This window comes from Hordeum vulgare, chromosome 3H, assembly GCF_904849725.1.
Source record: "Hordeum vulgare subsp. vulgare chromosome 3H, MorexV3_pseudomolecules_assembly, whole genome shotgun sequence".
Taxonomy (NCBI): domain Eukaryota; kingdom Viridiplantae; phylum Streptophyta; class Magnoliopsida; order Poales; family Poaceae; genus Hordeum; species Hordeum vulgare.
This window is the reverse complement of record NC_058520.1, coordinates 482056543-482071048: the sequence shown is the minus strand read 5'-3', so window position 1 is coordinate 482071048 and position 14506 is coordinate 482056543. Positions and strand designations below refer to the sequence as shown.

Here is a 14506-nt window from a genome sequence, read left to right as displayed (position 1 = left end):
GTGGCGACTCAAAGGGGTTAAACGGGAGGAACACGGCGATTTACCCAGGTTCGGCCCCTCGTTCGGAGGTAATAGCCTACGTCCTGCTTTGTGTGTATTGATGTGGATTCGATTACAAGGGAGGCGTAACTCGCCCAACCTAGCGCTCAATGATTTTCTAACCCCCCTCCTCCTTAAGACTCGCCTTTATATATAGGTCGAGGCTTTAGGGTTTACAAGAGTCCCTTCCTCCTTATAAACCGTGACCATCGTAGTCTCTAAGTCGCCATCCTTCAAAACCTGGAGACCTTCCAGAAATCATAACCGTCCCGCGGCCTTGAACCGCCCAGGCTAAAGCCCAAGTAGCCCAAAGGATGAATCGCCTTACTAGTAACCCGGCCCATCTTGGGCGGGTCACTTAATAAGAAATATCCCCAACACCACCCGTCGTTAGCGACGAGGACCACAAGGCGGAGGCCACCTACAAGGCGGCGCTTGCAGCCCACTTCGCGAGAGCTAGGAGGAAGAGCAGCGCAATGCCGATGAGGAGGACGCGGCATACGAGGCGTAGCTCGAGGAGGCCATCGCGTTGTCTGTCGCCGGCGATAGCGTCGTGCCCCCTCCGTTGAAGAGTGAGCCGTAGCCGGAGGTCTACTAGTGGACCGGATGCGTCTGCGAGTGGGTCAGCACGCCGCCCATCTGGTTGGGCGCGACACCGCAGCAGGAGGCCGCCTACCTCCAGCACTGGAGGGTGCTGCACCTGGCAGAGGAGCACGCGGACGGCCGTCGGCAGATGGTGCGGGAGAGGGAGGCGGCGGAGGAGGAGGAGCGCGCCCATGTTGCGCTGCCACCGTCACAAGGACAGCCCGCGCCGGCGGGACATACGACGGATGCGCAGGCAGCGGCGCTCTCGAACACAGCGTTCCCGTGGGCCGACGCTGGTTGACCTCATCGGCCCCGATGTTGACGACGCCGCCGCATAGGGCAGCCTCGTAGTTTAGGTTTAATGTTTAATTAATGTAATGGGGACGCATTGACCCCCGTCGGCCTTCGTGGCCGGCTTTAATGTTTAACTAATATTTATTTTTTATTTTTGGAAATGTTTGAATATTTTTTTCATGTGTCGGTAAAAATAGATCGGACCAGTGTTGAACGCATGAGCCGATGCAAACGCAGAAGCAAACATTGGTATCTGTCGGACCGACAAAAACAGAGAAAATGATCGTCCGTGTGATTCAGTCGATTGGAGTTGCTGTGAAAAGATCAGAAAATAAAGGACGAGTCACCACGCGGCAGCCTGTTGTACCCTCCAAGGAAAAAAGATGAATAAAAAACCAGCTGCCCAAAAGTGGGGATGGGCCTGGCCCATGAAACACGCGCCTAGCTCGCATTACTCGGAGTTAGGGACAACGCCTAACCGACAGTCGAGAAGTCTCCACTCTCGAATCCCGTCGCCGCCGCCGTCGACGTCGCCGCCAATGGAAGAGCTGCGGCGGCCTCCCATGTTCGACCACATGTTCACGGACGAGGCGTGGGCCAACATGAGCCAGGACACGCGGCGTTGGATCGTCGACATCTCGTGCCGGGTGGAACCAAAGCCCACCCAAGAGGAGCGCCGCATCCACGATGAGCTCATCATCAGCGGCGGCAGCATCAATTACCCCCCCCCCCCGACCCCTCCCTCCTCCCCGACGGTAGGCGCACCCCTCCTCTCTACTCTCTAGAGACCTCCTCCGAGAATTCAAATCCTTTTTTTATATAGTAGTTACGCTAACCTACACTGAGCCCATGTTCCAACACGTTAACATTAAGACCAGTATGTTAATAAGCTAGCCTAGGCCTCGATGTTAGGTTGATCTCTCGTTCAATGGGCCCAACGGCCCATTGGAACCTTGACCCGCGCCCTGATCGGGGGCGTCCAGCCCAAGCAAAGCTGGTGGGCCCCTGTCGCGCAGTGCTATAAAGAGGAGGTGGGGACCATGGCACAAGTTACGAGGTTCGTCGCCGCCACTGGTTCCCCACTCACTAACCCTAATCCGATCTAGAGGGATGCACTGAAGCGATGGGAAGTCCACCGCCGCCGCTACCGCATCTCTCTCTCCTTCCCCATCATCGTCACCACCTCACGACGGTAGCCGGAGGGAGCTCATCGAGCACGCTACAAGGTAATAAACCACTACTCTCACCGAACACATCTAGCCGTGTCGATCCACGGGATCTATCAATGGTATCATGAGCCACAAGGCTTTAGATGTGTTTCGGTTGCAAGATGAAAACGAAAGCAAAGGAACCCCCCTCCCCGAAAGCACCCTAGATGGGCAAAGACACCAAAGATGGCCTCGGGCCTCGTCGGAAAAGAAGCATCGTCGCAAGGCCGCGCTTGTTCCTCTCGATCCCCACACTCATCGGCAAGCCAAGGTGTGGGGAAGAAGAACATACCTCCTCGGAGGCAAAGTTCGGATCAAGATCCAACACGAAAACGATAAGAAGGAAATCGGATCGAATCCGAAAAAGAAAAGCAAAATAAGGGGGAAACATGCAAAACAAAGCATCAGCCCTTCGGGCAAAGGGCATCAACACCGCTCCCTTGACGATGGCGCGTTCACCTTGAAGGTGCTCGCGCGCACCGGCAAAATAACGGGGATGATTCCAAGGTTGTTCTCTACTAAGGGAAAAAGAAAATAAGGGCACCGCAAGCACGACGTTCGACGGCAGTGCGCTTCCACGAAGGAAACGCACCAACGGCGAAGGAGGTGGCCGCAGCGCCACGGGATCTAAGGTTGCACGTCATGGCTAGAGGGGAAAAGGGAACCACGACCTTCCGCTCGATGGCGGCGCACACACCGAAAGGAGTATGTGCAGCCGGCGAGGGGAACGTCATGGCTCCGAGGACAAGAGGCGGCCACCATGAACAGAAAACGGCCACGGCATGCGCTCGGCGGGGCTCGAGGGCCACCGCCCGAGATAGTGGCTCGGCCCCGCAGCAGGAGGGCGCGCGCGGCGTGGGGCTTTCGGCCGCCACGGCCGGCGGCCACCGCCCGGCCAACCACGGCCAGAGGAGAGCGCGCGCGGCGTGGGGCTTTTGGCCGCCAAGGCCGGCGGCTACCGCCCGGCCAACCACGGCCAAAGGAGAGCGCGTAGGGCGAAAGAGGCCGAGGCGAGCAGGCAAGAAGGGCGAGCGCGAGATGCGCGGCCGCTCTCGTTGCCGACGCCGGCGACCGGAGCTGCGGCTCATCTCGCGAACGGGGTGGGTGACATGCTCGGTCAGGCCAGGGCGACGGGGATGAGAGGAACGAGGTACCGAGCGGTGCTGGGGAGAAGTGTTTTAGGTTTTCCCAGACCGGCTCGGGCTGCTCCCTTTTTTGTTCGATCCGAAACCCATGGGGAGCCTATCGATGCAAATCAACGGCCATTATTCCGTGCGCTAGAAACCCTAGGCCAGGGCAGGCCACCAGGCCGCAAGTGACAGCGCCGGCCCAAACCGGCGGGAGGAGGCGCCAGGCCGAGGCCGTCCCAAAAGAAAAACGCCTCAGGCCGACGGGAGTTGCCGGGCCCAGGCGAAGGGAGGCTGGCCCATAGAGGCTCTCGCCTCTTTTCTCCTTTTAAAAAGGAGATTTTCATTTTGTCCAGTTCTAGACAGATTTAAAATGATTTTTTCTATGCATATTTTCCAACAAAAATATTTTTTAGAAAATACAAAAGAAAAATGTTCAAAGTTTCTGTAAAAGCAATGATGATTTTTCAGAAAAGAAAAATAAAATATTCTGAAAATAAAAGAAAGACTTTCAGAAAAAGAAAAGTTCATGAATTTTATAAAAAAGATTATAAAGTTCATGAATTTTTAATTATGACAGAATATTTTTCTCTAATAGTAGCATGTTTTTTCTGCAAAGAAAAATAAAAGGTTTTGAAAATAAAAGAAATATTTTCAGAAAGAGAAAAGTTCATGGATTTTATAAAAGGAAAATAAAGTTCATGAATTTTTATTTTTAACAGAATAATTTTCTGTAAAGGTATATGAATTTTTATATTCACGTTTTTTCGCTGCAAAGTAAAAAAGGTTTAGTCCTCCAATTAAATTGGAACCAACGGGAAAATTTAATTGGAAGAACTGTTATTAGCATAGTTTTTCCCTTGTGGGTGAAATAAGATTCAAAGAGTTTCCGCTATGACAATAGAATGATGTTTGTTTTAAAGTTAAATATGGTATTGTTATTTTCTGACCAACGTTGATAATAACAATACTATAATTGTATGAGTCATCTTATGTTTAAAGCTTAAATCTCTGATAAATTTTGTATCAAAGTGATCAATTTTCGGAGCACAAATAGAGAAATGCATATTTTCATTTCTGCTGCAATATGGTTAATGATGATGATTATTTCTTAGCAAAGTTGTTCAATAAGAATATTATCATCACATTGTTTATGAGTTATATGCATTATTTCCATTTCTGCCCAACGGTAATATGGAATTAATGTAGAAGGATGATGTTTTATTCTAATTCTGCCACACGGTGATTTAGAATATTCCAGAAAGTTTAAAAAGGTTTAATGTGCATGATTTTAATCAGACCAACGTAGGGTTATTTTTATGTTCATTACCGTTGTTTATTGGCTAAGTTTTCTCAGACTAAAAGTTATTCAAGCTTTCACTCATGAAAGCGAATTTTTTGGGTACTAGTGACCCGAAAGATGGAAAAGAAAGGTCATAACTTGAGGGAATAAATTCTCTCTAAAGAATGGCTTCAAAAGAAAAGAACTCTTGGATATTAATTCAAGAAAATAAAAGAGATAGATCATTGAGAGTCTTGGTTGACGAATGTCTTTCATGTACTCTCTATGATGAAGTCTCCTTTTTCAGTCAACATGATTGAAATGAAACAAGCAACATGCATGTTTAATTTGACCAACGTCGGATCAAACAGGTGTGTCAAAGATAATTCAGATTTATTTCTGAATTTGATACAGTCAAAAGAACCAATTATGGCATTTATGTCCCTTACAGGGAATTACCCGCATGGAGGGAAAAGTCTGGGAAGAATGCCTGCGTAACCGGGTAAAGTTGACATTGTATTATGTCAACAATCCGTGTATGGCGGGAGAAATTTTGGCAAAGGCCTTATCCTGTATGACAGGAGAAATTTATGATGACTCATGTGCGGTTAATGTCCCACTATGGGAGAAAAGTATGGAGTACCTATTAAGCTTTCCTAGTATCGACCGTACACCTTATGTGTAACGGTCATTATGCAATCACTAAATCCAGAGAGGATAAAAGTAACAGACGAACCTAAAGACAAGAATGATATGCAAGTGTGACTTGCAAAAGTGACAACTATAAAGAACTCTGTTGAGTTTCTGAAATGAAATGAGGTAAAAAGTACTCACATACTAGTTAACTTATAACTTCATTTTACATGAAGTGATAAGATGAATGAGCTAGATAATCGAAGTTTCCTCATTTCACAAGAACTATGAATGGGTTTCGAAATTGTGGCAGAAAAGTTCTTGCCACATTTCGAGGGGGAGATAGAGACATGAAATACATTATAGTGTATTTCATGACTCGTCTGAACTTTAGATGTGATGCACATTATGCATCTAAAGTGATCCATTAATGAAGAATGTGATTTTCAAGGGGAGTACGACAGTCATTAGAATACCGTCATTACGATACCCCTAAAGAAAAGAAATAGTTGTATTTTCGGATCTTTTATAGTTCGAAAAGCAGACTAAGGAATACAACAGTGGTGCTTAAAGTGTCATAAAGAAGAAAATTTAAAGATACGCCATTTCTTTAGTGAAGATGGAGTAATCTCGGGGAGCATGTTGTATGACCTATACAACACCTGTTGTTAGCTCTATAAGGGATCTTGTCATACAGGTCTCTGTAAAACCTATTGCCTTTTGGAAATGGGTAACTATATAATTAATTTGCCTCTTGGCAATGACAGAGCAACGACAACCCCATATGATAGGAGTGTCACTACCTGAGATTTTGATGGTCTCTAGGAATGTGAAAATCAGATACTTGTGATTACTATAAAGTCTATGTTAGTGAAATTCCAATGAAGGGTCTACAAGGCAAATGTGACTCCAAAGGAAATATGTAAAGGTGTAAAACATGACTTAAATCGAAAGATTTTGTGCAAAGAAAATGAGAGGACAATTGCATTCATGCAAAGTTATAGAATGGGAAATTCGTTTCCCAATTCCTATGCATGTGGATGATGTCCTACTTGCTAGTGGTGATGCCAATCTACTGCAGGAGGAGAAAAGAAGTTTTTGTCCTTAAAGTTCAAAAGAATAAAAGGGGGTATTAGGAATGTCGCATGGACATGCTAAGAAAGATCTCTAAAGTATGCATACGAGAAAACCTACGCCTGTTCTTATAGTCAAGGGTGATGGAACTGGAAACTATGGTGTTTCAAAAGTTAAAAAGAAAATATTGTAAACGAATATGGTACCATATGCTTCAGTTGTTGGAAGCTCAAGATATTACCCTGACACAATTCACGTATATATCCGTGTTGTTTTGGCAATGTCCAGTCCATTGATAAATGAATGGAATGGAGTCAAAGATATCGACCTCATGCTGAAAGAAATAAGTGCTCTCAAAAGTTTGTGAGTACAAAGGCAGGACTTGTGAAATGTATAGCGAAATCCACAATTGTCGCTAACTTTCATACTCGGAGTTTTGTGTGGAAAATCTCCAAATGAGTGAAACAATTGTCATCAATGTGATGCAATGATATGTTATAGCTTGATATGAGGCTGAGGGACAGGCAAAATGGTTAAGGCTACCTGTACCCGGAGTTGATAATGGTTGATAACAACGATAACCATTTTAAGTTATTTCGCTCCTGTCACAACGAGTCAAGTGTTGATGCCAAACACACTGACAAAGAGTTACGTGTTGTGAAGGAGAAAGTCCGGAATTATGGAAAAATGCTTGAAGCATAAAAGCAACAAAAAAGTGTTTGCAGATCTGCTTATCAAAGGCTTACCGCCTAGTGTGTTCGGAGAACACACAGTCGACATGGGTTTTATGATATAGTCTAATATTTCCGGACAATAAAGGGCCCAAGGTTAAAGAATCTGTCTCAAAATAGAGAGGTGCATTGTGGTTGTCTGATTCCATCGGCAATTGAGCTGTGAGGATGAAACATGCCCTATGTATTGATCTGTTGCGAAACGAGTAAAGTTAAAAGCATGTGATGAGATCAAGGGGGAGAATGTTAGGTTGATCTCTCGTTCAATGGGCCCAACGGCCCATTGGAACCTTGACCCGCGCCCTGATCGGGGGCGTCCAGCCCAAGCAAGGCCGGTGGGCCCCTGTCGCGCAGTGCTATAAAGAGGAGGTGGGGACCATGGCATAAGTTACGAGGTTCGCCGCTGCCACTGGTTCCCCACTCTCTAACCCTAATCCGATCTAGAGGGATGCACTGAAGCGATGGGAAGTCCACCGCCGCCGCTACCGCATCTCTCTCTCCTTCCCCACCGTTGTCACCACCTCACGACGGTAGCCGGAGGGAGCTCATCGAGCACGCTACAAGGTAATAAACCACTACTCTCACCGAACACATCTAGCCTTGTCGATCCACGGGATCTATCACTCGAATCCTTCACAACCGCATCACCCCAGGACCCAAACGATTTGGGGCAGTAGACATTCAACAAAATTCTGAACAAAAAAACTACAAATTTTAACCATTTCCTACTGTATATGGATTCAGTTTTCATGTTTGTGATGTTTGTAGCTGATATTTCGATGTGGTACTAGCAAAGTATGTCATTTTTCATTGTTGACGGACGGACGGATGCAGATTTTGAGGGCCCAATCGAGTCGCTTGGCCGGCCTTGGAGGATCTTCGTCGATCCTGATGCTGTTCGCGAGGTCTTGGACTTCGCAGAAGATTTTCACTGGGAAATGGAGCGACGTGACAGAGAAGCGATACTGCAAGGGCAGCATTACGCTGAAAGTGATGGCTGCAGCACCTCTTGCAATGTGCTTCTATTCGACCAGGTATGCGTATGTTAATCGTTAGTTTAAGCAGCATTAGTGTGTTTTGGCCTACTCTGCCTGAAACCAATGCCTTTTGTCTCTTACACTGGACCTTTGGATCTTGAAGATCAGGAATCAGTAAGATGAAATGAAATTTGCTCATATATTAAAAAGGTCCTACATCTAAGTTAATTTTCAGGTAGACTGTAGTTTAAACAAGTTTACTATCTTCTTATGTGGACGGTCAAGCAGTCTTAAAATGTTGGAAACCCTTTACTAATTTGAGCTTTCTTTGGTGTTATGTCCTGATATTTTGGCATGATTGAATGCAGCCTTGCTCCAGCGACAAAGTCAAATACCAACGTGGAGAAAACGACATGTTACTGGAAAAATTTGTTGAGCTGAGTGGCACTGTGAAGAACTTGAATTCTCAAACAGACTCTTTATTCCTAGATGATCGAGTAAACCAGTTGATTAAACAGTGTCCGCGTTCAGACGTCATTTATCTTGTTGGTGGTCTGGATGACATATCTTGTCCATCGTCGCTAGGTTTCTCGTGCTTTTCACCCTCCCTGGACATACTAATCCCTGTGAAATCAATGCCTGATGAAAGGCTTTTTAACGCTACTGTTGCCTTAGACAACAGAATATTTGTTCTGGGCGGTGCTGATCATCCTTATGCAAGCTGCATTGATACAGGTGCTGCTAAGTTTTTATGTTTACCTTCCCAAAAGCTCTCTGGTTGCCGTTTCTGCCCTAATATATGCTTTTAATCTTTATCTTGAAGTTTGCTGTTATGACACAACCTGTGATGATTGGACCCTATGCCCTCCAATGACCTGTGAAAAGGCAAACCTTGCCGGAGTTAGCTTGTGTGGGAAAATTTATGCATTTGGTGGTGGAGATGGTTCTGAATCTTTTCTTGACGTTGAGGTGTTTGATCCTGCATATGGGAAGTGGATAAAGAATCAGCCTATGCTGAAAAAGGTATAGCTGCCTACATTCTTAACATATCATCCTTGATTCAATTTACCGTTATTAAGTAATGGTTTGTTTTGATCTTGGGTTTGTTGTATATGCTGCAGAGCAAGAAAATAAAATTACCAGTATTTTGATAGTACTCTACTCTACCCAGAAGAAGGAAATAATGTGGTGTTTTTTTTTCAGAAAAAACTGTCGTTACTGATTAACTAGTTTGTTAGTTACTGGGTTTTTACTCGACATAGTAAAAAAAAATAGAATTGCTTCAAACTCTTAGCTATTGGTCTACACCTTTTATTTGCTTCCATTTTGCAAATTTCCCTATCGTGGACAAGTAACAGTCTTTACCATCCTTTTATTTTGTACAATGTACCTAAACCTCGCCTGAAACAAGGACAATTCGTGGAGAGATATAATGTGCTCAAGGAAATGCATACTTTTATAGTGCTCTCAAAATCCATCTTATTGTTCTATTTACTACTCCCTCCGCCCCACAATATAAGAGCGTTTTTGACACTACATAGTGTAAAAAATGCTCTTATATTGTGGGACGGAGGGAGTAGTTCGGTTTCTTACTTAGTTTAGTTCTCTATAATGTTGTTCTGGGATATGATTTTTACCTATGTAGGATGTGATGATTTCTTGTATTTGAATAACTTATGCCACTTGGTCCTTAGCGCTCTGCTCTAGCTGGTGTTGAACTCAATGGTGCGATTTATGCAGTTGGTGGCTATTCTCCTATTGGAAATTTGAGGTGATGTCCTTTTGCTGCATGTATGTAGAGTTACAGTTACAAACTCATGTTGATTAATGACTTCGTGAATCCCATGCGAACCCTCTATTTAAGAACGTGAAGAAGTACTTGGCTTAAAGTTAAAGTACTATACGCTGAATGACTAACGTAAATCTGTAATCAACTGAATCATTTCTTTAGACTTAAGCAGAAAGACAATTTCCTATGGCTTTCCTAGGGATATAATCAGGCTGTAACCCATGAATCATTTCACAATGCTTAGTAGACTATTTCCTATGGCTTTCATGGTGGTGAACTTGTTATTGAAGTGAGAAGAATATATGGACTTTTTTGGCTAACATTATGGTGTTGGGTGCCAGCTGCGCTGAGAGACTTGATCCTAGGGAACCTTACTGGAAAATGCTCCCAGGGATGAGTATGCAAAGAAGCTTCCATACACTGGCAGTTCTTGATGAAAAGATGTAAGTATGAAGCTAGCTCTTTCTTACAACTCAGGAGTATCCAGTGAAACTTGCTTCCAAGCATCGTTGAAGGTGTACTCATGACTCGAAGATACTTGCCTTGTCTTGTCATTTGTTGCTTTCAGATACTCGATTGGTGGTTACAATCCTGAGGCTGGAGCAGGGGTGGCCACGGTTGAGCTGTACGACCCAAGGATGCCATCATGGGTGGCAGTCGAACCGATGAAATATCCCAAAGCGTGTCATTCTTCAGCCGTGCTTGGTGGCTCTATATTCACATTCGGTGGCCTGGAAGATCCAACACAGAAAATCTTGGACGTGGTAGGTAGCTACACCAAGGTCTATGTTTGCATCAGTAAATCTATGAAGCATCAGATTGCTAACGTCCAAATCGTATCTAGTTATAGAAAGCATGTACTAGTAAACTTGGTGGTTGCATTGCATGTATGTATGTGTGTCAGTGTAGAAACTCCTGATGTATGAACTTGTCTATTCATATTCCTATAATTTTGACTGACTAACAGTTGGAACCTTTATGTTGGATGAATTTGTCAGGTAGAGTGCTACAGTGAAGGGCGTGGTTGGGTGAATACAGCGATCAAGTCAATCGGCAGGAGAAGCCATTGTTCTGCCATTGCCTACTGACTTGGTTGCAGATGCTTTACTGTGGCCTAACAAGTCTACTTGCTAGTAATGCACCAGAAAGTTTCCTATATGTACTGAAAACTGGAGTGAGCTCAGTTTTGCAAAAGCCCTCTGTAAGGGAGGAAACTCTGGTCCCCTTTATCCAATTGCAGAGCCCAGTCCAGGCTCGTATCTGAAACGAAAGCAAGAAAACGGCAGCGCATGGTGAACACCAAAAGCATTTTGCTCTGAATTTTCCCTAGCTCTAGGGTTTTCTACCTAACAGTACCTTCCTATGATTACCTTGGTTATCCGAGAACCTTTGAATCAGGACCAGCTCGCAAAATGGCTAAGGGAGATGTTTGGAACACGGTTTAATTAAGCACTATATGAGGAATAAGTACAACATCTTAATTCTTGTATTTGATTGGTTTCTCTGACTTTGTTTCGTAAGTGTCAAACACAAGTTCTTCTTCCATCTCAATCATTTTTACTTATAGAGATAAAACGCACGAGTTTCATTGAATTTGAATTGTGTCTGGTTTCAAAAAGAAAATTGCTGATTTCATAAGAGTGCCAAACGTAATTCATTTATGACAACATTTCAATTATATGTGTGGCTTAAGTTTTTTTATAATTTTAGAAATTCATAGGCAGACTGTTTTGGGCAAGTTTCACAAAGTTTTGCCAGAACTGGCTTTAGCACTATATATGATTAGCGGACCCAAAAATAAGTGCTCCTTCCAATACATGAGTAAGTGACATTGACCATTCATTAAAACTTCAAATTAATAGTCAGCGCTAAAACATCACCATTACATAACATGTCCAGAAAAATGGCAGGATCAACCGGTTTTAAACATTATTACAGCATTGATCAGCATCCATCTAAGAACAAGATAACTCAGGCTACCCTAACACGGACAAAGGAGCTGACTCGAAAACTGGGTGCCACAGATCATTCTTAGTAGTCGTCTACACCTAATATGGTTGACCACACAACTCGCACCAAGACCGATGCTCCATTGCTAAACCGATACATTTGCTCCTCTTCGCCATGCTTGGACGCCACAAACGAAAGCGCGTCTTGGCCCTCCTCCATGAAATCTATCCGCAGCGTGTCCCCAAGATCCACGGCTGCAACGAATTTTTGAATGTGCTTCCCGCTGGATGGTATAAAACCAACTGTGTCACGGCAGTGCTCATCAATGAAGGAGTAGGATCCTTGGGAAAGGACAGTGTTGCCACGCATGTGCACAAGAAAGCCATCTGCAGGCACCTCCACAAAATCCAGGTCTATAGTAGCCTCCATGCCTCTAGGAACAACACATGTTTCCAGTGTAATCTTGCCGTTGATATCATCGACATGGTTCAGTCTCCACGGGTCAAACTGTGCACATGCTTCCAGGCAACCAGAAACAATATTCAAGTCTTCATCAGCCACCTTGGCCTTGGCCTTTATATCAATTTCGATCAAGCAGCGTGATGCGAGTATTCCTCTTGCAGGATTCCTCAGGCATAAATAGCCACCTTTCTAAAATGTAAGGGAGAGACTTAATATTGAATATTGCCCATAAATAACATTAAGGATGTACGTATAGGAAATAAGGAGGATTACATACTGGGTCAATTGCTTGTGCATTCTCTCTAGAGCAATGAAAAATGTAGTTGCGCGAGAAATCCAGGTAATCCCTTACTGCGATCATGCCATAGACCTCGATATTATTCGATTGTACCATATTGTCACGCATAAACTTGGTGAAACAGTAAGATTTAGTATACAGCTCGACCATAACATCGAGGAACTGTAGCATAGGGACAGGGTTGTGTGGGCATCTATCATCACCACCAAATTCACATGATGCGTATCTCATCGGACCAGGCACAGCTGAACAAATCAAGCAGTTCGGGTCATTAATATTACTTATATCATCATCATCATCTGATTGGGGTTGCAAAAGAAACAAGGCTAGTATTGATATTGATTGGTAAAAAGATTTGGTTGTGCGACACAGAATTAGCTTACGTGGTGAGGGACCGTGTAGGAGGTGTAGCTGGTGGTCTCCATACCACCGAAAAGCCTTTGATTTCCGTATATCCCTGGACAATGTTTGTTTGGAGATATGGTGGTTCAGCGGCCGGGTGTCCACGGTCTGCTCCGTCGTCGTCTTCGGCATGGTCTTGCCGTCCTCATCATCATCTGCGCATTCGTCAGCGTAATGCCGCCCTTGCAACACCGCCTCCCAGTCCTCTCGCTCCGCCTCCAATTCCTCTTGGGTGGGCTCTGGTTCCACCCGGCACGAGATCGCGACGATCCGGCGCCGCGTGTCCTCGCTCATCCTGGCCCACGCCTCGTCCGTGAACATGTGGTCGAACTCCGGGGGCCGACGCAGCTCCTCCATGGACGAGGACGGCGCCCGACGCAGCTCCTCCATGGACGGCGACGGGGACGGCGCCCGACGCAGCTCCTCCATGGACGGCGACGGCGACGGCGGCGGGATTCGAGGTTGGGGATTGGGGATTAGGGATTCGGTCGACCACAACTCGAGGGCTCTGATATGATATCCCAGACCAGTCCAGATCCGAGAGTGACTAGTAGACTTGGGCTTCTTCTTTTCGTCTTCAGCAGACCTGGCCGAACGGGCCGGCCGGCCCGGCTCGTGCTAATCGTGTTAGGCACGCCTCGACCCGTGTTAATCGTGCCAGGCAAGGCCCGCTTCACAGAGGTGTGCTATGCCAGGAGCTTCTACCTGCTGCTCACGAGTAATTAGTTAGCGAGCACTCCTTAGATAGCCTCCCAGCGATCACTCCCGCGCACCGATACTTAACGTATTCTCAGCCGTCGCCATGTGTCGCACTCTGAGCGTTTCCTTCGTATTTTGTTTATTTTTATTTTTTCGCACGTGTTTTTGGCTTTTTAAAGTGATTTTTTGGGTGGTTTTTCCACAACTGAGCCTCTCGGAAAGGGGAAAATGCGTTTTCTGCTCTCTTTTTTTCGTGAGAGGCACGATTTTGCTTCCGCGAGAAGCACGCTTTTTCTATCGCGAGAGGCATGGTCGTGCCTCTCGGAAAGGGGGAAAACGTGTTTTCTGCTCTCTTTTTTCCGTCAGAGACACGGTTTTGCTTCCGCGAGAGGCACGGTTTTGTTATCGCGAGAGGCACGGACGTGCCTCTCAGAAAGGGGAAACCCCGTGTTTTTGCTCTCTTTTTTTCGCGAGATGCACGGTTTTGCTTCCGTGAACGGCATGATTTTGCTATCACGAGAGGCACGGCCGTGCCTCTCGAAAAGGAAAAAATGTGTTTTCTGCTCTCTCTTTTTTTTGCGAGAGGCACGGCCGTGCCTCTCGAAAAAGGAAAAAACGCGTTTTCTGCTCTCTCTCTTTTTTGCGAGAGGCACGGTTTTCCTTCCGCAAGAGGCATGGTTTTGTTATCACGAGAGACACGGACGTGCCTCTCAGGAAGGGGAAAAACCACGTTTTTGCTCTTTTTTTCTGCGAGATGCACGGTTTTGCTTCCGCGAGAGGCACGATTTTGCTATCGCGAGAGGCCGTGCCTCTCGGAAAGGAAAAAACGTGTTTTCTGCTCTCTCTCTCTCTCTCTTTTTGCAAGAGGCACGGCCGTGCCTCTCGAAAAAGGAAAAAACGCGTTTTCTGCTCTCTCTCTCTCTCTTTTTTTACGAGAGGCACAGTTTTGCTTCCGC

General features: G+C 45.6%; 2 protein-coding genes across 3 annotated transcripts; one reads left to right on the top strand and one right to left on the bottom strand.

The window, feature by feature from the left end:
- The first annotated feature begins 2807 nt into the window (after positions 1-2807).
- LOC123441896 (kelch-like protein 25) lies at positions 2808-10827 on the top strand. Its single transcript, XM_045118075.1, is given in 8 exon segments — positions 2808-3242; positions 7765-8007; positions 8319-8693; positions 8695-8973; positions 9645-9721; positions 10081-10182; positions 10308-10437; positions 10738-10827. Coding segments are annotated over 8 exon segments (1731 nt in total).
- A 750-nt stretch (positions 10828-11577) lies between these two features.
- On the bottom strand, positions 11578-13373 carry LOC123440241. Of its 2 annotated transcripts, XM_045116821.1 has the most exons (4): positions 13287-13373; positions 12833-13253; positions 12429-12694; positions 11578-12340 (listed from the first exon to the last, which is right to left on the bottom strand). In XM_045116821.1, exons 2-4 carry the CDS (start codon positions 13239-13241, stop codon positions 11771-11773), a joined length of 1245 nt encoding a protein of 414 aa, XP_044972756.1. In that variant the 5' UTR covers positions 13242-13253; positions 13287-13373; the 3' UTR covers positions 11578-11770. The 2 variants fall into 2 exon arrangements, with proteins under 2 accessions (XP_044972756.1, XP_044972755.1); XM_045116820.1 differs by having other exon boundaries at positions 12833-13333.
- Between the last annotated feature and the right edge of the window lie 1133 nt (positions 13374-14506).

Excerpts from the sequence above, each read along its gene's own strand:
- LOC123440241 (XM_045116820.1), bottom strand. The coding sequence starts at position 13,280 with ATGGAGGAGCTGCGTCGGGCGCCGTCCCCGTCGCCGTCCATGGAGGAG. Across the intron at positions 12,695-12,832 it reads CCTACACGGTCCCTCACCAC|CTGTGCCTGGTCCGATGAGA; the intron begins GTAAGCTAATTC and ends TGATTTGTTCAG. Across the intron at positions 12,341-12,428 it reads ATGCACAAGCAATTGACCCA|AAAGGTGGCTATTTATGCCT; the intron begins GTATGTAATCCT and ends CTTACATTTTAG.